Source organism: Pangasianodon hypophthalmus, chromosome 21 (assembly GCF_027358585.1).
Source record: "Pangasianodon hypophthalmus isolate fPanHyp1 chromosome 21, fPanHyp1.pri, whole genome shotgun sequence".
In the NCBI taxonomy this organism is placed as follows: Eukaryota; Metazoa; Chordata; class Actinopteri; order Siluriformes; family Pangasiidae; genus Pangasianodon; species Pangasianodon hypophthalmus.
In genome coordinates this window covers 13,785,157-13,809,456 of record NC_069730.1, presented here as the reverse complement: position 1 = coordinate 13,809,456, position 24,300 = coordinate 13,785,157, and the positions used below count along the sequence as shown (strand labels likewise).

Genomic DNA, 24,300 nt, shown 5'->3' with positions numbered 1-24,300 from the left:
TAAAGTTTAAATAAATTGTAAAACAAAAAATTTTGTGAAATTATTATTTATTGACATAAATGCCATTTGCCAATGCTTGACTGAATAAAAGAAAAAAAGGGATGAATTGAAGTGGTCTTAAAACTGTAATATCTGCTAAAAGGTATCAGTAAGTGTTAATTAGGAGTAAATTTCAGTCCATCAGCCCACTGAACCGAAGGGACTGGACTTGCACTTCAGGCTTGTTTATGCAAAAGTAATGAGGTGTTAAGATTAATGTCAGTCATGATAATTGTCAATTATATTTAATATAATAAAATATCAAAGTAGCCTATTAAAGAGTAACTAACTACTGATACACTAATATACACCAATCAGCCATTAAACATTAAAACCACTGACAGGTGAAGTAAATAACACTGATTATGTCGTTACAATGGCACCTGCAAGGGGTAGGGTCTATTAGGCAGCAATCGAACAATCAGTTCTCAGAGGTGATGTGTTGGAAGCAGGAAAAATGGGCAAGCGTAAAGTTCTGATCAACTCTGACAAGGGCCTAATTGTGATAGCTAGACGACTGGGTCAGAGCATCTCCAAAACAGCAGGTCTTATGGGGTGTTCCCGGTATACTGTGGTTAGTACCTACCAAAAGTAGTCCAAAGAAGGAGAACCGGTGAACCGGCGAAGGCTAGCCCGGCTGATCCGATCCCACAGAAGAGCTACTGTAGCACAAATTGCTGAAAAAGTTAATCCTGGCCATGATAGAAACGTGTCAGAACACACAGTACATCACAGCTCACTGTGTATGGGGCTGTGTAGCCACAGACCAGTCACAGTGCCCATGCTGACCCCTGTCCACTCCCGAAAGCACCTACAATGGGCACGTGAGCATCAGAACTGGACCACGGAGCAATGGAAGAAGGTGGCCTGGTCTGATAAATCATGTTTTCTTTTACATCATGTGGATGGCTAGGTGTGTGTGCGTCTTTTACCTGGGGAAGAAGCACTAAGGGGAGAAGGCAAGCCGGCAGAGGCAGTGTGATGCCCCGGGCAATGTTCTGCTGGGAAACCTTGGGTCCTGGCATTCATGTGGATGTTACTTTGACACGTACCACCTACCTAAACATTACTGAAGAACAAGTACATCCCTTCATGGCAACGGTATTCACTAATGGCAGTGGCCTCTTTTAGCAGGATAATGCACTCTGCCTCACTGCAAATATAACAGAGTTCAAGGTGTTACTTGGCCTCCAAATTCCCCAAATCTCAGTCTGAATGAGTATCTCTGGGACGTGCTAGACAAACAACTTTGAGGTCTTGTGGAGTCGACACTGATCAGCCATCTATCTATCTATCTATCTATCTATCTATCTATCTATCTAGACAGAAGTAAAGAAAAATCTGTGTCCCATGTATTAGCCCTTTCTTTGCATTACTTTTCAAAAATTCCAGAATGTATTTTACATTAATCACTAATGTAACAAACCAGTAGATGGAGACACTTACAAGTTGTAAATTAATAGAACCTGAATAGAAACCATCAATATACATTATCAAGTGTCTGTGAAACATAGCCAGGGGTCTGTGATGTAATTACAGCACAACCAATCATTATGAAAGGTATTATATTTATTATTGAGTTCTTATTAGCCTGTTTGACTGGTCACATCCTCACTAACTCAAAAACAAGTATCTGAATAATTTCAGCTTGGATTCAGTTATTTTACAATTATTTACTTTGTTCTGTCAGTGTAAAGTTCAGCAGCAGAAAGCTCTATGGCTCTAATAAACAGACAACATTTTATTTAAATAACGTTCATGAAATTAATCTATACTGAGGGAGTCTGTGGAATTTATTTTACAATTTTACAAGAATCCCTGTCTGCAAAATGTCTGTGAACTCCTGGTCTAAAAGATTACTTTTCATGTAAATTCTAGCTTTAGTGGCATTTCTTAAGACATCATTGATAAACTCTCATTTTAAAAAATATATATTTTTATTTAATAATTTCTTAACATAGTACTTCAAATATAATTCTGTGTAATTTAAAGATACATGTAGCTATAGGTAATAAATCATTAGGCTGGAAGAACAAAGCACAAACATTTAATGAAGAACAGAACACAAACATTTAAACTTACAATTAGGTGTCCACTGAGAATCGGTGTACAACATGTGAAAAACAGAACTGAATATCAGAAAAATTTTTTCAAACCACAGTAGACAAACAGAAAGAGAAGCTCATGAAAATAAAAACAGATAACAGTGCAAGTACATTACAGACAGAGAACTGATGAAGCAGAATAATTCTGTTTATACAACCAGGTTGTTGAGTGCAAAAGGGAAAAAAAAAAAACTATTTCTGGCTCAGTACTGGTGTAGTGAATTTTCACACCATTAATGATATTTAGCTTACAGGCCTAAACAAGCTAGGCCAAGGGAAGTTAGGTATCTATACGTAGCAAAAAAAAAAAAAAAAAAGAAAGAAAAAAAAAATCAGCATGTCCCACGCATTAATTCATTCATTAATAGTAGGTCTAAAATATAAAACAAACAATATTCAAATAAAAAAATTAAGATTCTGTTTCAAAAAATATGTAATATAATTAAGTGGTCTACAGTGTCCCTAGTTGGAAGTATAAATATTAATGTACTACTAACAGTAAATTAACATTGTACTTATTTTTATTGTATAGACCAGTGTAGTCTCACTATCAAGCCATTGATGAGCTTCAGGTGTGTTAGAGTAATTTTTATTCTAACTTAAATTACTTAAATTTACTACTACTTAAATTTAATTACTCACCTACTTAAATTTAATTACTACTTAAATTACTAAAGCTTAAAATGTTTTAATTTGAACAAAAAAAAAAGAGCAATTTTATCCAGGACATGTCCAAAAGACTGTTGCTGGATAATGTGCATGTCTGTGGACAGTTGGTTTCAAAATTTAAATAAAAATTCAAACTTCTATGGAGAAATATATTCGGTGTGCGGAATATCTCTGACAATCAGGCATTCTGGATTGAGAGATTGGGATATGTATCAGGATCAGGGTTGCCAGGTCTCATCGAAATTTCTAGCCCAGCTACATTTCAAAAACCATAAGTATGTCCTGAAATTAGCCCCAAAAGTTCAGATACTGGAAAAGGGAAATGCATTATCCTTGTTTTTCTTACTCTTTGTATGGGTGTAATGGTGTACACACATTTCTGACTTGCAATATCTACAATACACCTTTTTATCATTTGGTATGGACATTAACCACATTAAAACAGAAATGAAAGATACACTGTCTGCACTAACACTTTCCCTTTTTTCGTCATATCCTGTGTTTGAAATTGATTAGAATTAATTCAGATTATTTGCTTTAAAACAAGATCTAATTTTACCTACAGACATGCTTTCCAACTGCAACTTTGCTTCAGACGTAGCCAAATTTGGCATAAAAACATGACTCTGGCAACCCTGATCAGAATAATGGTTTGTGTTACAGAATAGTAATGATCTAATGTCTTTGCCACCAAGTGCTGTAGAGGCATATTACATATATTTGTATCTAATACTTTCCTAAAAAAAATCCAATTCAATCCACTTTTAATTCAGCTGTACCTGAGGGTGGATGCCATGCATTAAAGAGTTAATTCTCTATTTGGTTACACCACCACCAAATGCAGTGCACTACTTGGGACATGGCTGGAACCAGAGTCTGAGCAGACCTCCAGGGAAATAAAGTCTGCTGTTTTCAGATTCATTCTCGGTCAGTTCACTGTGCCAGTGAAGACTTGTGTTGTGCTGCACGTTAAGAGATGGAAAGTTCTTTGTTTTGACTCCTCCAGGATGTTTCAGGCTCTTCATGCAGGCAAGGTGTTATGTTTCCTTATACCTGAGAGGAGGAAGCAGGTTTAATTATAGGGGAGACTTGTTTCAACACACACACACACACACACACACACACACACACACACACTGAAAGCTTACAACAGATGTGTATTTGATTGGAATAATTGTGAAACCTGACTTCTGAAGATATTTTTTTAGTTCTGGTTCAGTTTGAAATGATCATATCGTGAAAAGTGTACCACAGTGCCACAGTAACTCTGCCTGCAAGTCCGATGCTATCACAGACAAGAGCAGATGTGTTTCATTATTCAGATGCTCCAGCCCTTTTAATGTCACCCAGTCTGTTACTGAATGCACTGTAACCTTTATTCAAGTGAACTCCCTCCCACTCTCTGATGTAAAATGGGGTATGTGTGTCTATGCCTATTATATGAGAGGTGTTGCATGCTGGGTGTGTGCATCATGTGAATTATGCGTGAGTGTGTGCCTGGGTGTGTAGTTACTCACGATCTCTGTAGGCCAAACTCAGTCGTTGCTCCAAGTGTGCTCAGCTGCTCTTCCAAAGCGGCAATACGCAGACCAATGTAGCCAGATGACAGGACCAGGAGCAGAACTCTGTATATATATATAAACACACACACACACACACACACTCATTAGTCTTAATACTATAATCCTATAATTATTAATGCAGCTAAGTAATACTATGCCTACACCTAAATCTAACAGTAACCATAACATCAGTAACCAAAAGTAAACCCTCTAAGTTAAATACATTAAATACACACATAACATGCAACAATCTACGATGACCTTACAACCAATGACTGATCAGATTTTCCTGAGCTACTGCACTTATGCTGAACAGTTGGAGACTCCCTGAAAGCAACCACATACTGTATATCTCCATGTCTCCAACCCAACATCCACCCAACATGCTTTTTTCTCATAATTTATTCTTTTATTTTATTTAGTTATAGTTGCATGTCATATATTCAATACTTCAGGCCTATTCCCACCAAAAACATTTCTTCACATTACAAAAGGGCGCAGTAATATGTTAAAAAACACTTCTGTGACTGGCTTCACGTCAAAAGTGACACTTGCATACTGTGATCTTGTTTCATTTGCATGTGTTATTTTGATGTCTGTGATTTTTCACATGCAGTGAAAACCTTCTCAGCCAAAAAATTAGAGAGTTTTATTGATGTAATAGACAGAGCACTTGGAGAGGTTTCACCAATCTAGTCAACACACACAGTCGCTGAGCAATTGATAACTGCTGTGTCAGAACACAAAGCTGTATTACAAACAGCATAGTAGCTACTAAAACATGGACTTAAAGGAAGCTACCGTTCCTTAAAAGAATTCAGCAAAAACTGATGCATTTTGAAAGTCTATATTCAAAAAATAATTTTAGGAAAGTAGGATGTAAATTCTACATTACAAATGCACTGCCTTGTGACATTGTACACCATTGCAAATGAATTCTTAAGAAAAAAACTAAAAGTACAAAATACAAAAAGTTTTTTTCTTAAGATTTGCTGCTGTTGTCCCACTTGCTCAACCCTTGACACAGACTCCCACATCTCAGAAGTCACAAGTCTATCTGTTAATCCACTATCAAACTAAACTGACCCGCCACATCAGATATGTTCAAGATATGTTTCAGAGTCTGGCATCTAAGCCAACCTGAATTTCCTGGAAATGTCTGTGCTCCAGTCATATAGCAAATTCCAACCCCAAACTCATACAAATTATCAGATGAAATACAGTCATGTTTGTCATGTTCTTTCAAGATGTCGCAAATAGGTTACAGCAACCTTCAAATCTGGACAGTATTCCTTCATATACCCACAGCTCTGTTGAATGCTAGATTCTGATTGGTCATAAGTTAATTTTTAAGCTTAATTTAAGCTCATAAGCTTAATTTTTTGTAATAGCAGCTCTGACAGTAGTGCTGGCTGTAAGGTTTATATAAATACACTTGTTTTAATATACTGGTGTATTAGTGAAAGCTCACACAAACAGTAACAAACGAGGTTAAAAAAACTCAAACAAACTAATGAAAAAAAATGAAATGTTGATATGGTGAGGTTTTCTATGAGGAGACGTTTATTTAGCATTTTTGGAAGGAGTCTCCAGTGTCAGCACTTTGTGCTTTCTCTGTAACATGACAAGCTGCTTTTTTTGTCTTATTAACTTCAAGAAAGACGAAGAAAGACATTGGTGTGGGAAAGAAAAGCTAGCTTAAGTGATAACATTAATGTTAACGTGTATATATATATAATTGGCAAATTGCTGTTGTATAAGAGGAATAAAACATTTCAGGAATTATAGGAAGTGACGACTGCATCCATTCAATGCCCTCACAATATGAATATTGCATCAATATGAATTAGTTTTTATTATATGTAAAGCCACATATTACTCTGAATTTAATATAAAGAGATTATATACATTAAAAAACTTGCAACCAGGACATACTGTGACTATGCTTCTTACAATATAGGATATTATTAAGAGCTTACAGTATGAGATAGACAGTGACGAGTTTGTTGACGCTGGTCGTGCCTCCCACGGAGAGGAAAGATCTGATCTTCTCCGTTACCATGGCCACCCAGGAGACAGCTAATTATAGAACACATGGTGAGAAAATTGTAATATTAATGTCTGACCTAAGCAGGCTGAACGAACTGAACTCGGTGTGTGTTGATAAAACAGTTCAATTTGTGTCCTGATCTTTAGTAGTCTTTATACAGAATTTCATATTGCATGTGCTCATCTTTGGAACACTAAGCAATATTGTGTGGGTATGTGTTCAGCTTTTTACCTGTGTTCTCCTCTGAAGAGTGGCCATCTCTGTTGGTGCTGTTGCATGATGTGGAGTTGTTTCTTGCTTCGACTAAAAAAGTAGTCGAAGATAGTCACCAATAATCAAAGTATCAACACAGTGTTTTTATTTAAGTCTTTATTTATTAATTCTTTGTTTCACTACACATGATTACAAGAAATCCTGTCAGATTAGCGCATACTAGCTGGCTAGCATTGGCAGTAAACATTATAAACACTTGTGAATATCAGACTTTTCCTGTCAAAAATTCTTTTAGGTTAGCTTATGTTAGCTAGTAGGCTAGAATTATCAGTGAAGATTATAAACATTTGTGAATATCAAACTTTTCCTGTCAGAAATTCTGTTAGGTTAGCTTATGTTAGCTAGTAGGCTAGAATTATCAGTGAAGATAATAAACATGTCAGGCTTTTCCTGTCAGAAATTGTTAGGTTAGCTGATGTTAGCTAGTAGGCTAGAATTATCAGTGAAGATTGTAAACGTTTCTTTACAATAATAATTTTTCTGTTAACAATTCTGTTAGGTTAGCTAGGGTTATTATGTTAGCAAGTAGGCAATTATCAGTGAAGATAATGAACATTTACTGTTTGAGTCAGAGAAGTAGAAATGGGGTTAGTTTTAGGGATTAAGTTCTGATGTTCCTATTTATAGTTAGCACAGACTGTTTGTGAATTGTCTTCTATTCTGTTTCGTGCTTACAGAAGCAGCAGCAAAAATTTTAGGACGCCAAATAAAGAAAAATTTTCCTGCTGCTTTTTTCAGAAAGAAACAGAATGAAACAAAACTTTCCCAGTCTTTTCTGGTGTGAAATATTCAAGGAACTTTATTTCATGACTGACACAGAATGAGTGAGAGCGAGCTAATGTCCAGGACTGGATTGTGGATTTATGGCGGCTCCTGGATTGGCAGTGGATTCGGATGTGCCAGCTACATTCCTGATTATTTGAAAGTAATCAATTCCCACATCAGTATTATCATAAAAGGCAATCTACTCCTTATTATTACAGTAAAACTAATAGGAAATATACAGTATATGTAGTTTTAAGAGTAAGTCAAGACCAACCAATGAATGCAGTGGTTAACGATTGAGCTAAAATTATCCATCCATCCATTTTCTATACTGTTTATTCTACACCTGGTCACAGGGGGAGCCTGGAGCCTATTCCAGGGAACTCAGGGAGTGCCAACTCATCACAGGGCACAATCACACACTATGGACAATTTGGAAATGTCAATCAGTTAATACAATCAAATGCCAATACAATGCCTGTCTTTGGATTGGGGAAGGAAACCCCCAATGCACACAGAGAACATGCAAACTCCACGCACTCGGGGCAGAGGTGGGATTTGAACCCCCAACCCCCGGAGGTGTGAGGCAAACATGCTAACCAGAACTAAAATTGTGAAACTGCTAAACAATAGATTGCTTCTCTTTCTTTTAAAATTGTATCAAGTGTAAATATGGTGTGTGTATGAATTAAGTGGAGATCACTAACCGTGGGAAATGTTAGAGACTGACGACAAGGGAGGAACATTGCTGCTCGTCTTCCTGTCCTGCCCTGAGACAGAGAACCTGTGAGGGTCTGTACTGTCCTCCTGACTGGAGTGACTGGAAATCTGTGAACAGAAATCTTCTGAGTACTGCAGTACAACAACCAAAACGGTTTTATGTGGAACCCTTAAGGGTTCTTTGGTTTGTCCCTCTAGGGTAACCCTTAAAGGTTCTATGCAAAACCCTACAACAGATTGTTTTCCTATTACAGAGGGTTCCAAATAGAACCCATTTACTATTTAAAGGACCTCTGAGAAACTCCTTTCTCTTATCTAAGTGCATAAAATGTAGTATCAGGCTTCTGATTTGGTTATACTGTGCATGTGCCTTTATTTAAAGTAAAAAGGATGCAGTTTAGATGCATGCAGTTTAGACAATGTGAAATATTACCATGCATACACAGTTAAGCAACAATTAAGAGACAAATTCCTGTTGTTATTATTATCGGTTAACCCTTGTGTAGTCTTAACATTATGTATACTCCCCTTGTCCTAAGGGTCAAAAATGACCTGCCTTCACTAAACCCCTAAAATAAAGCAGGTTAATTATATTTTAAACCCCAAATCTATTTTTCATGAAGAAACAACCTGTCTTTCATCACAACCTTTGTGAATTTCTGTGTTCCCCTCTTCACAGTGCAGAAACACTGCATTTAACGACTGGAAACAACTCGTTTTCTCTGCTGTTAAACATAGAGGTGGATCATTTTTGACCTTTAAGACAACACAAGGGTTAAGGAATGAAGCTTAGTGTCCAGTCTAAACATGATTTACAAACATGGCCTAAATAATGCTGCATTCAGAAAGCTCTTCTTGTTCAAATAACCGAAAAAGTGGCTGCCAACCTAACAGGCAGCAGAACCATTTTTTTTTTTGGCAGACTTTGTAAAAGGAAAAGAGCAACAGGCTGTAGTAATTTATGTGATATGGCACACATAAGTGGCAAAACAATTATGAACTAATTCCTTTTCATTTTCTTTTTTTTTTTCAGTAGTATTCTTACTGCGTCGACTTCCAGTTCATGGCCGTTTTCTACAGGAGACATTTGAAGACTTGCATTCTGTGGAAAACAGGAAAACCAGTAAAACTTATTTAAATTCGACTAGATAAACCAATACATTTATCTGAACCTATTTACATTCAGTGAAAAGCCCTAATACCATCATCATATTTTAAAAACCCTCTTCTTTCAGTAACTACAGAGACTCTGAATTGGTGCAATTTTCTAAACTTTGGATCACTGATTCCATAGCCATCAGTGGATGGGACCCTAAATGAGCACAGCTGGATGTCCCAATCCTTTAGGTGGTAAAGATTATTACTCTGTCCTCATTACTCTGTCCCGTTTATCTGTTAACTAATGTTAACAGAATATGTTCCGCTGCACATTAGTAAGTATGTTAGCCCTGACATTCCCAAATTGGTAGCTAGCATTAATAAGGGAGAATTAGTTTATAGGTGGAAAATTTTATAGTTGGAATATAGCACATTTCTCTGCCTCCAATTTGGCAAAGTCATGTGATAAACAGTTCTTGCATTCTTCATTTCTCTGGAGCAATGGGAATTTGTGCCATTTAGGCACTGTTTGTTGGAGATCTCTTCAGTACCACTTTGTCACCCGTACAATAAAATAATAAATGCCATGTCATGTGAGGATTGTTTTAAATAGATGAAAGTATTTTTAACCATAAAATTGTCTGCAAATATGAGACAATGGTGCAGGCCCAATCAGAACTTCTAATGAGAAAACAGTCCAAAGAGCCCATTGCCTCCAGTGCTCCAATATGCAAATGTCTAAAGACCAAGTTTATCACATAATATCTAGGATAACACCTCTTGCTCTTTCTCTATATGGGCATTTATTGTTTACGCTGCATCAGTATCTATTCTTTTAAGTTAGGAATTTACGGTTTCTCCAAATACTTGCATGCTCATCGTATGTTTGGCTGTTTGCACTATTTGAAAACCATGCTGGATAAGAGTGTTTGCCAAATAATTCAATCTAAATGTAAGTAAAATGCTGAAGATTTTTCCACTACCAGTAGGTCAACACATTTTTAACCTATCTCTATGGTTATTACATCTCTCTGAGTACTTTGTCAGTGTTTCATATTTTAACATTCTACAAAGCACACTGAGGTGTAAAAACAATAAAAATAAATAATAAAGTAATATTACCAACCTGTAGCTGTGGACATATAGACCTCAGGACATTGAAACACACGTCTCGATTCCGTAACGACCCAAACAGATACTGAAACACACAAAGAGAGGGAAAAATTATAAGTAAGCAAGCCTCAGAACAGTAACAAAATGTATTCATTCTTTATACATTCTACATTCTACATTCTTTGACATGCAAAGCTCATACTTTGTCTCCAGTTTTGGTGATGATGGAGATTGCATTGGGTACAACCCGTGCTGTGTTCTTCTTCTTTATAATCTGGATTGTGGACATATGTATCTGAACCTGGTTGAAAAAAAAATGGAATAAAATATTAACATTATGCAGGATTCTGAAATAGAGCTGCTTGAATGGGGTTCCAGGAATCAGATCCTGATACTTAATATTTAAACATAATAATTTATAGTTCATATGACATTTAAAAACTGTACTATTAATTATTTAATATGCTGTCTCTTGGTATGCTTCATCAGACCATCAAGTAAGAAATAAAACACTATAGGGTATGCCTTCATAGGAAAATAATAAACCAGGTCCTAAAGTGTTTTATTCCCTTTATACCACAGCAATTTGCCAATGACAACAATTTTTTTATTTATTAAGGAATGACAAATCATGCTTTTTATTCGTTTATAGTTACATTTAATATTGTAGAATGTCTACAAAATGTTAATTCCTGTTATTACATTGCAGATACTGGAGACTCATTCCTAAAATGCTAAATTTTATGTATCCTCATATTAAAACTTCAACATGTAAACAATAGCAGACATTTTTAAATCCATTTTTGTGAAATGTCTGCCATACAAGTCCCTGTGTAAGATGTTATTATGGAAAACTTAGCATATAAGAAAGAATGCATTAACATTAATAATAAAATTGTTATTTGAATTACAGCAGGAACTACTGTCAGAGCTACTGTTATAGAAAATTAACCAATACCTTCTATCCAATCAGAATTGAGAAATCATCTGCACTGTTATGTAATGTTGGGTAAAATTATGTGTAATATACTGTATATGATGTTTAATCATACATACTGTATATCATCAGCACAATGGTGACAAATAAACAATTCACAAATAAAAAATCTATGAATTACAGGATCTCTGTTATTACACTGCACACTGAGGTAAGATTTCCTGGTCTTACCTTGGTCTCTTTCAGGAGAACAGAGGAGTAGAAACACACATGCTGGTGTGACACGTACATCTTGCCATGGTAGAGCACTTCCTTTTGGAGGGCACAGGTGAAAGCTGGGACAGTGAAAAGAACACATATTGTCAGCGCCAGTGTACATTTCAGTTCCAATGATTGTCATCAGAGGAACGTACAGATGATTTCCTTGATTTGAAAAAATGCAGTGAAAGTTTGTACATGGGAGATTTGGCAGCGCACAAATATGTTGTGATATTCTGTGCATATGTTTAAACATATATGGTTTACCTGAGAAATACAGGGAGAAGGTGACACTGAACTGAAACAATACTCACCATAAATCAGATCCTCCATCTCAGAGATTTCTGGGAAATGTTTGTGGAATGTTTTGCTATGGTTCTTGAAACTCTGTAAAAACATATATACATAAACACATACATTAAATGTTTAATTCGGTTTAAAATGTCAAAAAGTCTTGTAATCTCATTGCAAAATCATTATAGGTATTTTATGAATGTGTGAGGTTCAAAATCCCACATCTTCAGATTTTTTTTATCTATTAAAGAATGAAACATCATACTTTTTTTATGCATTTATATGTAACATTGAGTGCTGTGAAGTATCCAAGAAACAATTTTGTTCTTGTTATCACTTACATTATAGCAACAGTAAACAGTTGTTCCCTCACCAGCCTCGATTTTTTTTCTGTATCGTGAAGTTAGTAAGACCAAAAATGCAGCTTGACACTGAAAAACTGCAAAGCCCTCCATTCTGAAGACTTTCCCATTTCGGAAAATATTTATCTCTGACTGATACAAAGCGACAACAATGGAGACTCCATCCAAAAATAAGAAATAAATGTCCGCTCACAGAAAACCTCACTATAACAGCAATTACACATGCTTTATTTATTTATTTATTTTTTATAAAAAACTGTTTATGTGGGTAGATATGATAACATATTAGAACGAGCGCATTAATATAAATGTTGCAGCTGGAACTACTGTCAGAACTGTTGTTATAGAAAATTAATTATCACTTTCTGACCAGTCAGGATTGAGAAGTCAGCAGCGCTGTGGTGTAATTATGATAATAATGATAATAATAATAATAATAATAATAATAATAATAATAATAATACTCACTTATGTTACAGTCTTAAAATCATTGAATGGTTTAACAGATACATACTTCAAAAAAGAAACAAGGAAACTCACACTGCGATTAAGAGGTCCGTCTGAACGATCAGCCCCCTCCTCATCTATTGTGCTGGTGGTTCTGTTGAATACATTGTAATTTCTATAAGATATATTGTGGTATAGAAATGGGTGTTTTCAGTCTTGGAAAGTCACAGTACCAACCTGTTTATTGTTTTCTCACTCTCGTAGCTCTTATTTCATTTATCTTCTAATTGTCAAGCAAATCATGAGGTATTATAATAAGTCACTAAAATCATTAGGCCTAAGTGCTGTATAATTGCTCATTCCACATTTACGGGAGGTGAAAATAACTGCAGATCCAATAAAATATTTTATGCAAAGATGTACACTGATGTTCTAGATATAATATGTGTACCTAATAAAACAGCAACTAAGTGTAAATGTCCTGTCACACTGCAATAATACTAAATTTATCACATTTCGATGATACTCAGTAGACTCACTATGTGCTATTAAACAACAGTGAATTGTATTGAGTTTATAATTAGAACAAAGTGAAAGTTGAAACGTCTGAACATCATGCTAGCTGGCAGCTTTAATGCATTAAAATGATGTTTCAGCTATTCCTGCTGGCTAGCAATAATTAAAATTAAAAATTAACATGAAAAATATGCATACTGCTGTTTAACAAGCAAAAATGCAGTGACTGTGGTATGGCTTGCATGTACACCGTGTGCTAACCGTATGGAGCTGCTTCTCTGGAGGTTCTTGTTAAGGAGTTCAAAGTGTGATTCATCCAGGACACGACTCTTCATGCTCTCAGAACTCCTCCTCATTTTATACTCTTTGGACTTCCCCGGGGATCCTCCACAATCCAGGGAATAGCTACAGCAGGGAATACATAACATCACTGACACAACAATAAACTGAACAAAATGGATAGTAATTAAATAATAAACAGTAAATTAATTAATCTTTTCATTTACATTTCCGTTTTAACCTTTTTCACAACATATTATTCAGGTAATTTAATTTCATCTAGTGGATGAGACACAATTCAGGACTTATTAGCACATTTCTACAGAAGTTTGTATGTTTCTACAGAAATTTGTATGCATAAACGTTGACGTGAGATGCTTTTCTGCTCACCACAGTTGTAAAGAATGATTGAGTTACTGTCGTGTGTGAAAATCCCAAGAGACCAGCAATTTCTGAAATACTCAAGCCAGTAGCCAGTCTGGCACCAACAATCACTAACAGTCAAAGCCACTGATATTTCCTCATTCTAATGTTTGATGTGAACAATAATTGAAGCTGTATGATTTTATGCATTGCATTGCTGCCACATGATTGGCTGATAGTATAGTCGCATGAATGAGCGGGTGTACAGTTGCTCTTATTAAAGTGTCCAGTGAATGCAAATGTGTGACTTACACTAAATATAGCTTAATACCCAATATTGTAAAATCGCAGCATTATAATCCCAAGGTCAATGTTCTGATAATTTGATGTAACTGTTTCAACTAACTGTTTCCTTCATATATTTATTTATTAACGTTTAATAGCTAAACGAGTGATACCAACATGAACATCAAGTTTTTATCTGTTTAAAAATAGAGCCAGTAGAAACCAGATGCCTTCTCGTAATTTGAATCTTTGTTTCAAGAGCCACCATTGCTAAGGGAGCTGGTTGGCAGGTCAGCAGTTTTCAACAGAAAACTGAACACTGAAGTGAAAATTGATATGTTGAAGAAATCTTTATCTCATAATAGCAGGTGCCCAGAGGCTAAGTGTCACAATCAATTTAACTGCTAGTTGCAGACAGTCACAGTACACAGTTTAGTGTATATCAAATGTACAGTTTAAATAAAGATTCACATGTCACAGCAAGGTGGCATAATGCTTTTTTTTTTTTTTTTTGTATAGACTGATACACAAGGCATTTTTAACAACTGCTTTATCTGATTTTTAAGCACATTCCTGATCTACAGAGGTAATGAATATAGTAGAGCCAAAATAACTTCAAGCTATTCACACATTGAAGACCTTTACACCATTTTAACCCTTATGGCATTAACATTAAGTGAGGTTAATATTAACAGAATATATATTTCATGACCTGACTTCCTAACAATGTCACATTCTCCACATTATCATTACATGGCAACTTTAACAGCTCCAATGTAGTTTATCATATCAATTCATTTCTAAATTAAAATGTTACCTATGTAGAGTGATCATTTCAGTTTACCATCCAGAATCTTCATGCTCCATTTACTACAACAGACAGCACTCCTCACACTGACCGTGAGCAGATAATAAAATGTGCTACTCAAGGCTAAAAGAGTGCAACACTTCAATGCTTAACTGAGAACAGTCACCTCCCAAACTGGTCTGTGGCCAAATTGCACTCAATATGACATAATGCATGCTTATTCGGCGAGGTTCTCTGAATGCACTTTTGCTTTTGCCCTAGATTGTATACCCGTGCTGTACAGCTTGAATGAAACTTATTTTCTAAAGCTCTTGAAAAGCTGAGAAACCTGTTTCCTTTCAGCATTTTTTTTTTCCTGGTGAAAACCAGACCACTGAGACACAACAAAAATGAAGGAAGCGCAACGTACATAATGTGCTGTCACTTTCAGTTTTAAAGCCTGTCATTATCAGACCTGGAAGTCTCTTGCATGATCTTTTTCATTCTTTTTTTTTTTTTTAATAGTTTTGAGTGCATTAATAGCAGTATTGTAGAGTATAAGTATTCTTATAAAGAATAAAAATGGATTTAAATGATATTTTAACATGGTTTATAAACCACTAGACGCATTTATATACATACATACCATATGTACTGTACATGCAGTTTGGTTACATTCAGACCTAACCAATTCACAAAGAGACCATTTAAATCTATTACCTAACTATATAAAAAGTCTCTTTCATAACATTACTAATCATTGTGGCTTAACCCCACATGTCACGTATTTTATATTAGAAACTACACCATACACCAGTCGCTTTAACAGGAGCACCTGTACACTTGCTCATTCATGCAATTATCCAATCAGCCAATCATGTGGCAGCAGCTCAACACATAAAGTCCTTCAGATACAGGATTAGAGTTTCATTTAATATTCATATCATACATTAGAATGGGGAAAAATGTGATTTCCATGACTTGGCATGATTGGTTTGGCATGATTGGTATTTCAGAAACTGCTGATCTCCTGGGATTTTCACACACAACAGTCTCCAGGGTTTACACAGAATGGTGTGAAAACTAAAACATCCAGCATGTTCTGCAGGTGGAAATGTCTTGCTGATGAGCGAGGTCAGAAAAGAATGGTTAGACTGGTACGAGTTGATAAGAAAGCTATGATAACTCAAATAACCATTTTTTTTTTTTACAACCGTGGTGAGCAGAAAAGCATCCCAGAATACACAATATGCTGAACCTTGAGGTGGATGGGATACAACAGCAGAAGACCACTGTGGTATAAGAGGAATAATGCACTTCAGAACATGCTGTTATAGAAAAATAATTCACTTTTGCTTGGTAATAATAACTGCTTTGCGGCTGGCCACATCATGTCACTCTGCCTTTGATTATGTACCTATAACAGCACATTTTCTCATGTTTTATTCCTTGCTTAACCCTCAGTGCATTTAGTTGTAGGAGTGTTAAAAAGGTCAGACAAATCAAGTAGTATCTAAAAGTATAAAAAACATGCAGCAAACATTTTAAAATATAACTAAACATAGACTATATAATTAACCTGTTACGGAAACATATTACTGTATAGGCCTGAACTTCTCAAATAATGTATCATATGATGGTTCATTTTGAAATCTTGAGCAGGTTAGTTGTTTACATTCAATATTTTAGTGTATGGTATGTTGCCTTCTGCTGTGTCAACACAGCATGGCTAATTCAGTCTATAGTAACCTGAACACAGAACATGAGGGTAAAATAACTACATTTTCCACAGGCGCTGTGGATGGTTAGTTATTTGAGAAAATAAGCCCTAACATTAAAAATAATGTTAAAATTAAGAGATTCAAGAATGTTACTACAAGTTATTCATGTGACCTTCTGGGAAGTGAAGATAGTACGATATCGTTGTTATTGTACTTAAGGCTAGTTTAAAATATCTGTACTTTACTTTTTTCTTTCATTTAATGCTTTTGAGCTTTACTTACTACTTATTTCAAAAGAAAAATCTCTACCTTCTATTGACTACATTTTAGCAGGAAGTTTCAAGAGGTCAGTGTTAGTTAGCCATAGATAATGCTGGATCTTTGGTGAAAGAGGCACTAATTTAGCATCATAACAAAAATCACTGTGTGATCTGAGGCAGGCATCTTTTCCTTTTGCGAATCTTTCTTGTATTTCAAAATTTTTAAATCTTGTACATAAAGTTAAGTGTTGATCTTTGACCAGAGTACTTAATATTCAGTATTTTGATGAGTAACTGCACATTTACTTGAGTAAAGACTTTGGATACTAAGTCATAAAAGACTAATCTATGAAAATGAATTACAAATATGTATATAATTTAAACACTTACTAATAATTTATACCAATTACCACATAACTATAAATATATAACTATGTATTTTTGCACATGGTTGACTGCTGGTTGAATTTTCATAGATATTTATCATGTCTCTCTGTGTAATGTAACATATGAATATGTTCTGTTTTGTGTCAGACACAGCACACATTCCTCTTGTGTGTTTGCGTCCAACTTGAACTGTGTATTGTGCCGGACATGATCGACATTTTCATTACAGACCGAAATAAACGAATGTCTCGGACGCCACATGATATTTTCTTATTCAGTGGGTCCAACAGCCCAAGATGAAATCCACCGAGATTCAGAAATAAACATAGTAACTAAACCGTAAAGTGTAGTCTATACAATATTTGACTTTTAAAATATCTACTAGTAGTCTCTTTTACAAACCTCACCATCATTACAATAGGATTATCACTCCATCCCAACCACCATATTTAAATATATGATGCAGCAGTGGGTGACTCACCCCAAACTGTCCAGTGAAAATTTCCTGTTAATTTCTTTATCTCCATCCATGTTGCAAGCACAAATCGGCTTGATCAGAGCTCAGCTTCACTTACACTTTCTCTCTACACACTGATTCCCTCTTAATCATAAAGCTTTGCTTTCTGCAGCACAGACTACACGGCTGATAGTAACTATAGCCAGGAGCCATGCAGGCTCCTCCTCTTCATGCTCTATTAACCCCACCCACTCTGACCAAAACCCACTCCCCCTTACAACAGTTGCCATAGATGCATGGGTTCCATTTGCTCCACCCACTGGAGTAAGTTTGAATGGGGTTTTCTTTCAGGAAGCATGGTTACTGCACCAAGACTCATGCACATTATGCAAAGTTATGAGGGAACAGGTGAAGAGCAGTCACGTGTGTCCAGAACACCCTCTGCTCTAACGCTCAGATACACATCACGCAGGTGATTGTAATCAGTAGTCTTACAGGTATTTTTTAGGTTGTTGTGAACATAGAGCATGTAGGTGAAAGTGTGCAGAGTGAGAGAATGAGAAAGAAACATTGATATACTACATTAATACACAAAGAACCCACTCTGTAGAATGCACTTAGAATGTAGTACTAGTAATGAAGCTTACCAGTAATGAACACAACTGCCAGTATGCATTGCGACAGATCATATTACTGAGATGGAATCTCTTATCTGTACTACAACAGTGTGATCCACGTGTAAATATGGAACATACTTACTAACTCTTACTAAGCACAAACTATGGCTAAAATGTTCAGAATGACACAACAATTTGGCACAGACTCAACTCACCTCAGATTATAGATCATGAATAGTGACTATAATGGAATACATTGTAGTAGGGAGCATTCACTCCCTCCCATACCCTTAGGAAGCCACTGTACTTTTTCTTGCTGCTTTTCCTTGTACTTTTCCTTCTTGCTGTGTACCATCAAGGACACATGCTTTGTACATTTAGTGTGTAACTTTTATATGGGAAGGTGCATGTGGTATACCTTTAATTAGCTTTTAGAGTGAGCCTTACGGTCCAATTATTTACTTTAAAGGTGGAAGATACCTAATATTAACCAGCATGGGGCAACTTTCAACTCTGTATTAGAATCGACATGTTCAAAACTGTGAGTCACAGTATTATCAAGCAGTGGGGCTCACTACTTTCTCTAATTCAGGCTTCTGATAACAACCTGAAAAGTAGCTCCAAACCTCAGTCAGTACAGAACTGCTCAGGTCTGACCCTTTTCCCCAAGGCTGTGTTAATACTTACTTTTAACTAAGTGTACTCATGCACAAGATAGAGGCAATGCATATAAGATACAGAGTTCATTGGGCACTTCTGAGAAAATGTGATGTTTATGTCTGCAACAGAGAAATTAATCACAGCTGTCTGTAATGGAACATTCTGTCAATTATCTTTTAGGAGTGGGATTAAAAAAATTGAGAAAAAAAGATGTGTCCGGTCAGCTCAATAAACTTCGAAATATCACTGAGAAAAGGCTAGAAAAACTGTTTCTATGAGCAAAGTGCAATGCACAGACTGACTGACAGTCCATAGTAAGTGTAGCAATGGTTTCAATGTAAAGAAGTATTGGAATATTATGTACTGAACACAGGCAAGTAGAGTGATACAAACAGTAAAATGTACCAAAATACCAGCACTCGTGGAACAATGCTTATCCAATCAAATTAGTGAAACGTAACTAACTGTTGTATAATGTGTCATATGTTGGATGTTTCTGCTCTAATTTGCTTAATTAAATTTCTGTGTACCCCATGTTGGAATACTAATATAAGTAAAAAATATGTAAAAATATTGTATAAAATAAACATTACACAAAATAATTCCAAAATTTTCCACTCGAACAGTTTGGGACATTTTTGCAGAACACTCTGTGGATTAAGCAGGAATCTTAGTCTTTGGATTTGCATTATATTAAAAGTCTGTGGAGTGAATTGAAGAGGGCAGTCCAAACATGCAAACCTAACAACATAGAGGAGCATGAAAGATTCCTCTACAAGTGTCATTCAGTCTTTGACAGTACAGTCCTGAAGATGTTATTTGCTGCAGGGGAGATTTCAACAAATATTAATAGTGGGGGTGCCAATAATTTTGGAGACAAAATTGCCAGGAAAATGTGCTCAACTTAAGAAGTTATATATGAAAGTAAAAAAAAATAAACATTATCCTCCATGTGTTTAAGCTTGAAATCTCACTCATTGCATGATTTTTGTTTTATAGAGGCATTTATGAACAGTTTAATGAAGGGTGCCAATAATTTTGGAGTTGCCTGTATATCAGGTGTAAGACAAAATGAGAAGGCTTGGCAAAGGTAAATTAGCACCACTGGTGCAATGGCTTATTCCTCTGGTGGCACGAACAGCATTAAGTATGTCTCACATCCCTGTACACACCTGCCACCTACACACACACCCACATACACACACGCACATACACACACACACACAGTAAGCAGCACTAAAGCACTTGGGGTTTACATGTGTAGCACTTCAGTGATTTTCAGTAAACAAGTTAAATGTCTGAGTTCTAGCACAGCAGTATTGATTGCTCCTTCCTGTCTTGTTATATACAAAAAGAAAGCACAAGTCAGTAAGTAAGAAAATGTTCCGATGTGATCAACAGTGAAAATGATGATGAAAGGGGGGAAAAAAAGAAAGTGAAACAAGCATAGAAGAAGAGTGTAAATGTTAACAGAAGTAGCAGAGCTTCCAGAAGCTTCCCGTACTGTTGTGTTACAGCTTGCATCCATAGTGCATGTGTTCTCATAAGGCCCTGGGGCTGTCTGGCACCATTTGTTACAGGAACCATTATTAGAGATCATGACCAGCTCTACAGTCAGCATGGAGTGGAAAAATCCTGATTAGCTCCGTTTTTGTAAAGATTAGTGTGATAACTAGTCACGTTAAATAAAGCATGATGTGATAGTTAAAGAAAGATGCTAAATGACAACCAAGAACTAAGGAATTAAACACGAGGGGCATGCTGTTATAGGAAAATAATCCACAACAGGGTAGATTATTACTATAACAGCACAAGGACACTGAAGTGTTTTATTCCACTTATACCACAGCACTTTTTGGTTTATAGTAACATTTAATGTTGTGTTAGTTCCTGTTATCACTTACGCTATAGCAGCTTTATACAGTTGATATTCTCTTGAAGAGAACAAACAATGCAGCTTGTCATGTTGCATTTGCATTTGTCAAAATGCAAAGTTCTCTGTCCTGAAGACTCTCTCATGATGGAAAATTATTGTTTCAAAGCACTTACACCAGAGACTCCTTCCATAAATGTTACATAAATATGTCCTCATATGATAATGATAAATGTTAATGATTGATAACACATTTTTAATGTTTTTTAATAATTATTAACCATACAATAATTTAGTCACAGTCCCTGTGACTGAGCTGTTACTACAGAAAAGAAATGTATTCGAACAAACGCAATAAAATAAACATCTGATTTGCCTTGCAACTGGAACCACTGTCAGAGCTGCTGTTATAGAAAATTATACAACAGTTAGTTCCAGTCCATTAATTTGATTGGACAGGCGGCATTCCAAGAGTGCTGATATTTAGTGTAACAGCACCGGGACATTTCACTGTTTGTATCACTCTGCTTGTCTGTGTTTGCTACATAAAATTTCAATTCTAGCAATAGTTTGTTACATTAAAACCGTTATTACAATTACTATGTCAGTCAGTCTGTGCTTTGGACGTCAACACACAACGCTCTGTCCAGCTGTGGCTTCTTTGGGAACTATATTTCGCTGACAGAGCAAAAATAAAAAAAAAAAATTTGGCCATACTGTGTCGGACATGTCAGTTGCTTGATATTAATTTCTTGTTTATAGAACGGTTTGTGTAACAGCAGTATCACACACACAGTCTGCTGTTGTACTGAATATCAGCACAGCTGTGATTACCTGCAGCCTACAGCTGAATCACAGCTGTGCTGATTCAGTACAACAACGCTCTTGCTCATGTGAAATTGTTTAATAAATCGGCAAATTCTGACCAGATCAGATGTGAGAATTCAGCAGCACTATGGTATAATGTCTAATACATCAAAGAACATGCTTTTGCGCTCATTTTGACTGTGACATTTTGCTTTCTTAGACATGAAACAGGGCATAAACGTATGTTTTTGGCAGGTCATCCCACATCAGCAATACTGCTATCACGTGAGCTGATGAGAGAATGCAGATAAATATGTGATATAGAAAGACGTGATAACATTAACACTTGAGGTAACAAAAGCAACCAGTATAATCCAGCACACTATAGACATTTCAGCCCTGTCTGGTCTGGAAGGCTAAACATAATAGATCACTCAAAGATTATGGGTGTATTGTTTTCCATAAACGTATTTTTTCATATTAACAAAGTGACAACAAGTTTTCTGAAATACGGTAAAAACTGTGCAATACCAGGACCAGTATTCAGTGATATGGAAGCACACTGAAAGGACTCGTGTGGTTTCTTTGCATTGCTCATACACAAAGGCATCAAAACCATTAACCTTTTAAGTCACAAAACAGTACTTAGAAAAATTTGGTTGTAAATCACTAGAACTTCCTGCAATTTGTGTTTTAAAATCAGATTTAAATAAATGTTAAAAAAAGTGCTTTAAATCCCTTATTCTGGCTACATTATAAATTTAATTAATCTGTTTTTCACCTGCACATTTTTCTAACAAGTAACCACCCCTTACCAGGGTTTTAAAAATGATTAACCAAACTTTTTAACATTTAACATGAACACACCTCAGGCCTCTGTCAGAAACCATGTTGTCCTCTGAATGCTGTCGCTTCCACTTGCTCCACTTCTTTTCCATCTCAGTGATCTCTAATGCAACGGCTGAAAGATTCAGACTCACAATGTTCTCAACACACAACACAAAGAAAACAGGTATTCTCTACAAACCACTGAATTTCTTTAAAAAGATATATGTATATGATAGGAGCGTTTACCTATAGCTAAGGGTGTGAGTAGGATAACCTAGCCCTTCTTTGGACATGAGAAGGATTAGATTACCTCTGGTTTCCTGGACACAGGCCCTGTAGACAGTAATAAGATACAGTACAAGCTGAATGAGACCTTTCAACAAAAGAAAAAAATACACAAAGCCCCTGAGGTTAAACATGTAGGATATTTGTGAATGGGGAATAAAGAAAATAGGGACTTCGTTTTCATTTTTTCAGAAAAAAAAAATAAAACAATGAACAGCATCCAGGTGGTTAAATTAGGCAGAGCATTATTTAATATTTATTAATAGTAATTAGCAAATGAAATGTTGAGCCTCAGGAATTTTGTGTTTAACAAACTATTAAATCATTCTCAGTTTCTGCCCAGTAGATCCAACACAGTTTTGTGATTTACCTGCTCTGACCATGAGTTCAGTCAGGTGTATTATGAAATAAAGGCTGAACACCACTGCTGGATTACTGTAAATATTTCCTGCTGAGTTGTATCGCCATCTAGTGGAGACTGTAGTAGCACTATATGAAGACTGTCAATGATGGGGTAGGAAAGCCACTATCTGCATCTGTATCTGATTAATGCCGCAAATAACTGTATCTTTGTAAGTATCAGTGTATACGTCTGGATCTATGTGTATATCCATGTGTGTGTGTGTGCTGGAACAAAAAGTCCGATCCAAGTCCGATCTTCAGCAGCTCCACCTTGCAACTTACAGGACTTAAAGGATCTGCTGCTAAAGTCTTCGTGCCTAATACATCAGGGCACCTTCAGAGGTCTTGTGGAGTCCATGCTTCAGGGGTCAGAGCTGTTCTGCTGGCAACGTGGAGGACCAACAACATATTAGGCAGGTGGTCATAATGTTTTTGCTCATCGGTGTATATTAGTGCTGTTCCTTCCATTTGAAAACTCTGACTAGAACTGACCAGTATAAGAAACAACACAAAGATGAAGAACTTTCTTCACACTGACCCTTCTTTGCTTGTACATGTTTACACCAGCTGCTACTTACACCAAAAGGGTCTACAGCTCAAATTTGTTTTAGTAGTTATGTTAGTTAGTATTAGTTAGTAGCTAGCTTAGTTGGTGCTGTTACTAACAACTTTCCCTAGCTTAGGTTTTTCTTTTTCCCTAACATCCAACCTTCATTTTATACACAGAAGGACAGCAAGATGAAAGTGAAGAAAGAGGGCAGATGTGGAACTGCATCTCTGTCTACCTGCATTTAAAAAAACAAGCGATAGGTGTAGAGATGATGCTGTGAACAGCTTGCATTGAAAACGCGAAGGGAGAAAGAACAGAAACGGTGATATAGGAAAGAATTGAGGCACAGGGAGAGAAGTGAGAAACAAATCAGATGGGAAAAATTGAGAAAGACAGAAAAGCAAACAGAATTTTACAAGCTATTGTGATTTATGGCTTTGGACAGAAATTTAATATTAAATGTGAAGCACAGAAATGTTGAGATATTGACTCACTCATAGCTTTTAATTTGTTGGCTATGTGCTTGAAATT

The 24,300-nt window shown here is 36.1% G+C and overlaps 1 protein-coding gene across 3 annotated transcripts; it reads right to left on the bottom strand.

Annotated features, from left to right (window-relative positions):
* Positions 1-1,992: 1,992 nt before the first annotated feature.
* Positions 1,993-24,262, bottom strand: LOC113533215 (GRAM domain-containing protein 2B). Of its 3 annotated transcripts, none has more exons than XM_053227343.1 (13): positions 22,572-24,262; positions 13,470-13,613; positions 12,786-12,846; positions 11,904-11,976; positions 11,563-11,666; positions 10,597-10,695; positions 10,408-10,479; positions 9,229-9,285; positions 8,171-8,291; positions 6,657-6,728; positions 6,355-6,454; positions 4,331-4,438; positions 1,993-3,866 (listed from the first exon to the last, which is right to left on the bottom strand). In XM_053227343.1, exons 1-13 carry the CDS (start codon positions 22,640-22,642, stop codon positions 3,851-3,853), a joined length of 1,098 nt encoding a protein of 365 aa, XP_053083318.1. In that variant the 5' UTR covers positions 22,643-24,262; the 3' UTR covers positions 1,993-3,850. The 3 variants fall into 3 exon arrangements, with proteins under 3 accessions (XP_053083318.1, XP_026780982.1, XP_026780980.1); XM_026925181.3 differs by lacking the exon at positions 22,572-24,262 and adding an exon at positions 14,953-15,619; XM_026925179.3 differs by lacking the exon at positions 22,572-24,262 and adding an exon at positions 17,772-17,953 and having other exon boundaries at positions 1,994-3,866.
* Between the last annotated feature and the right edge of the window lie 38 nt (positions 24,263-24,300).

Bases quoted from the DNA above. Each gene is read 5' to 3' on its own strand.
- LOC113533215 (XM_053227343.1), bottom strand. From the start codon at position 22,642: ATGGAAAAGAAGTGGAGCAAGTGGAAGCGACAGCATTCAGAGGACAAC. The intron at 12,847-13,469 runs GTTAGCACACGG...TGTATTCAACAG, and splicing joins CAGAGAAGCAGCTCCATACG to AACCACCAGCACAATAGATG. The intron at 9,286-10,407 runs GTTGGTAATATT...TGTTTTCCACAG, and splicing joins CTATATGTCCACAGCTACAG to AATGCAAGTCTTCAAATGTC.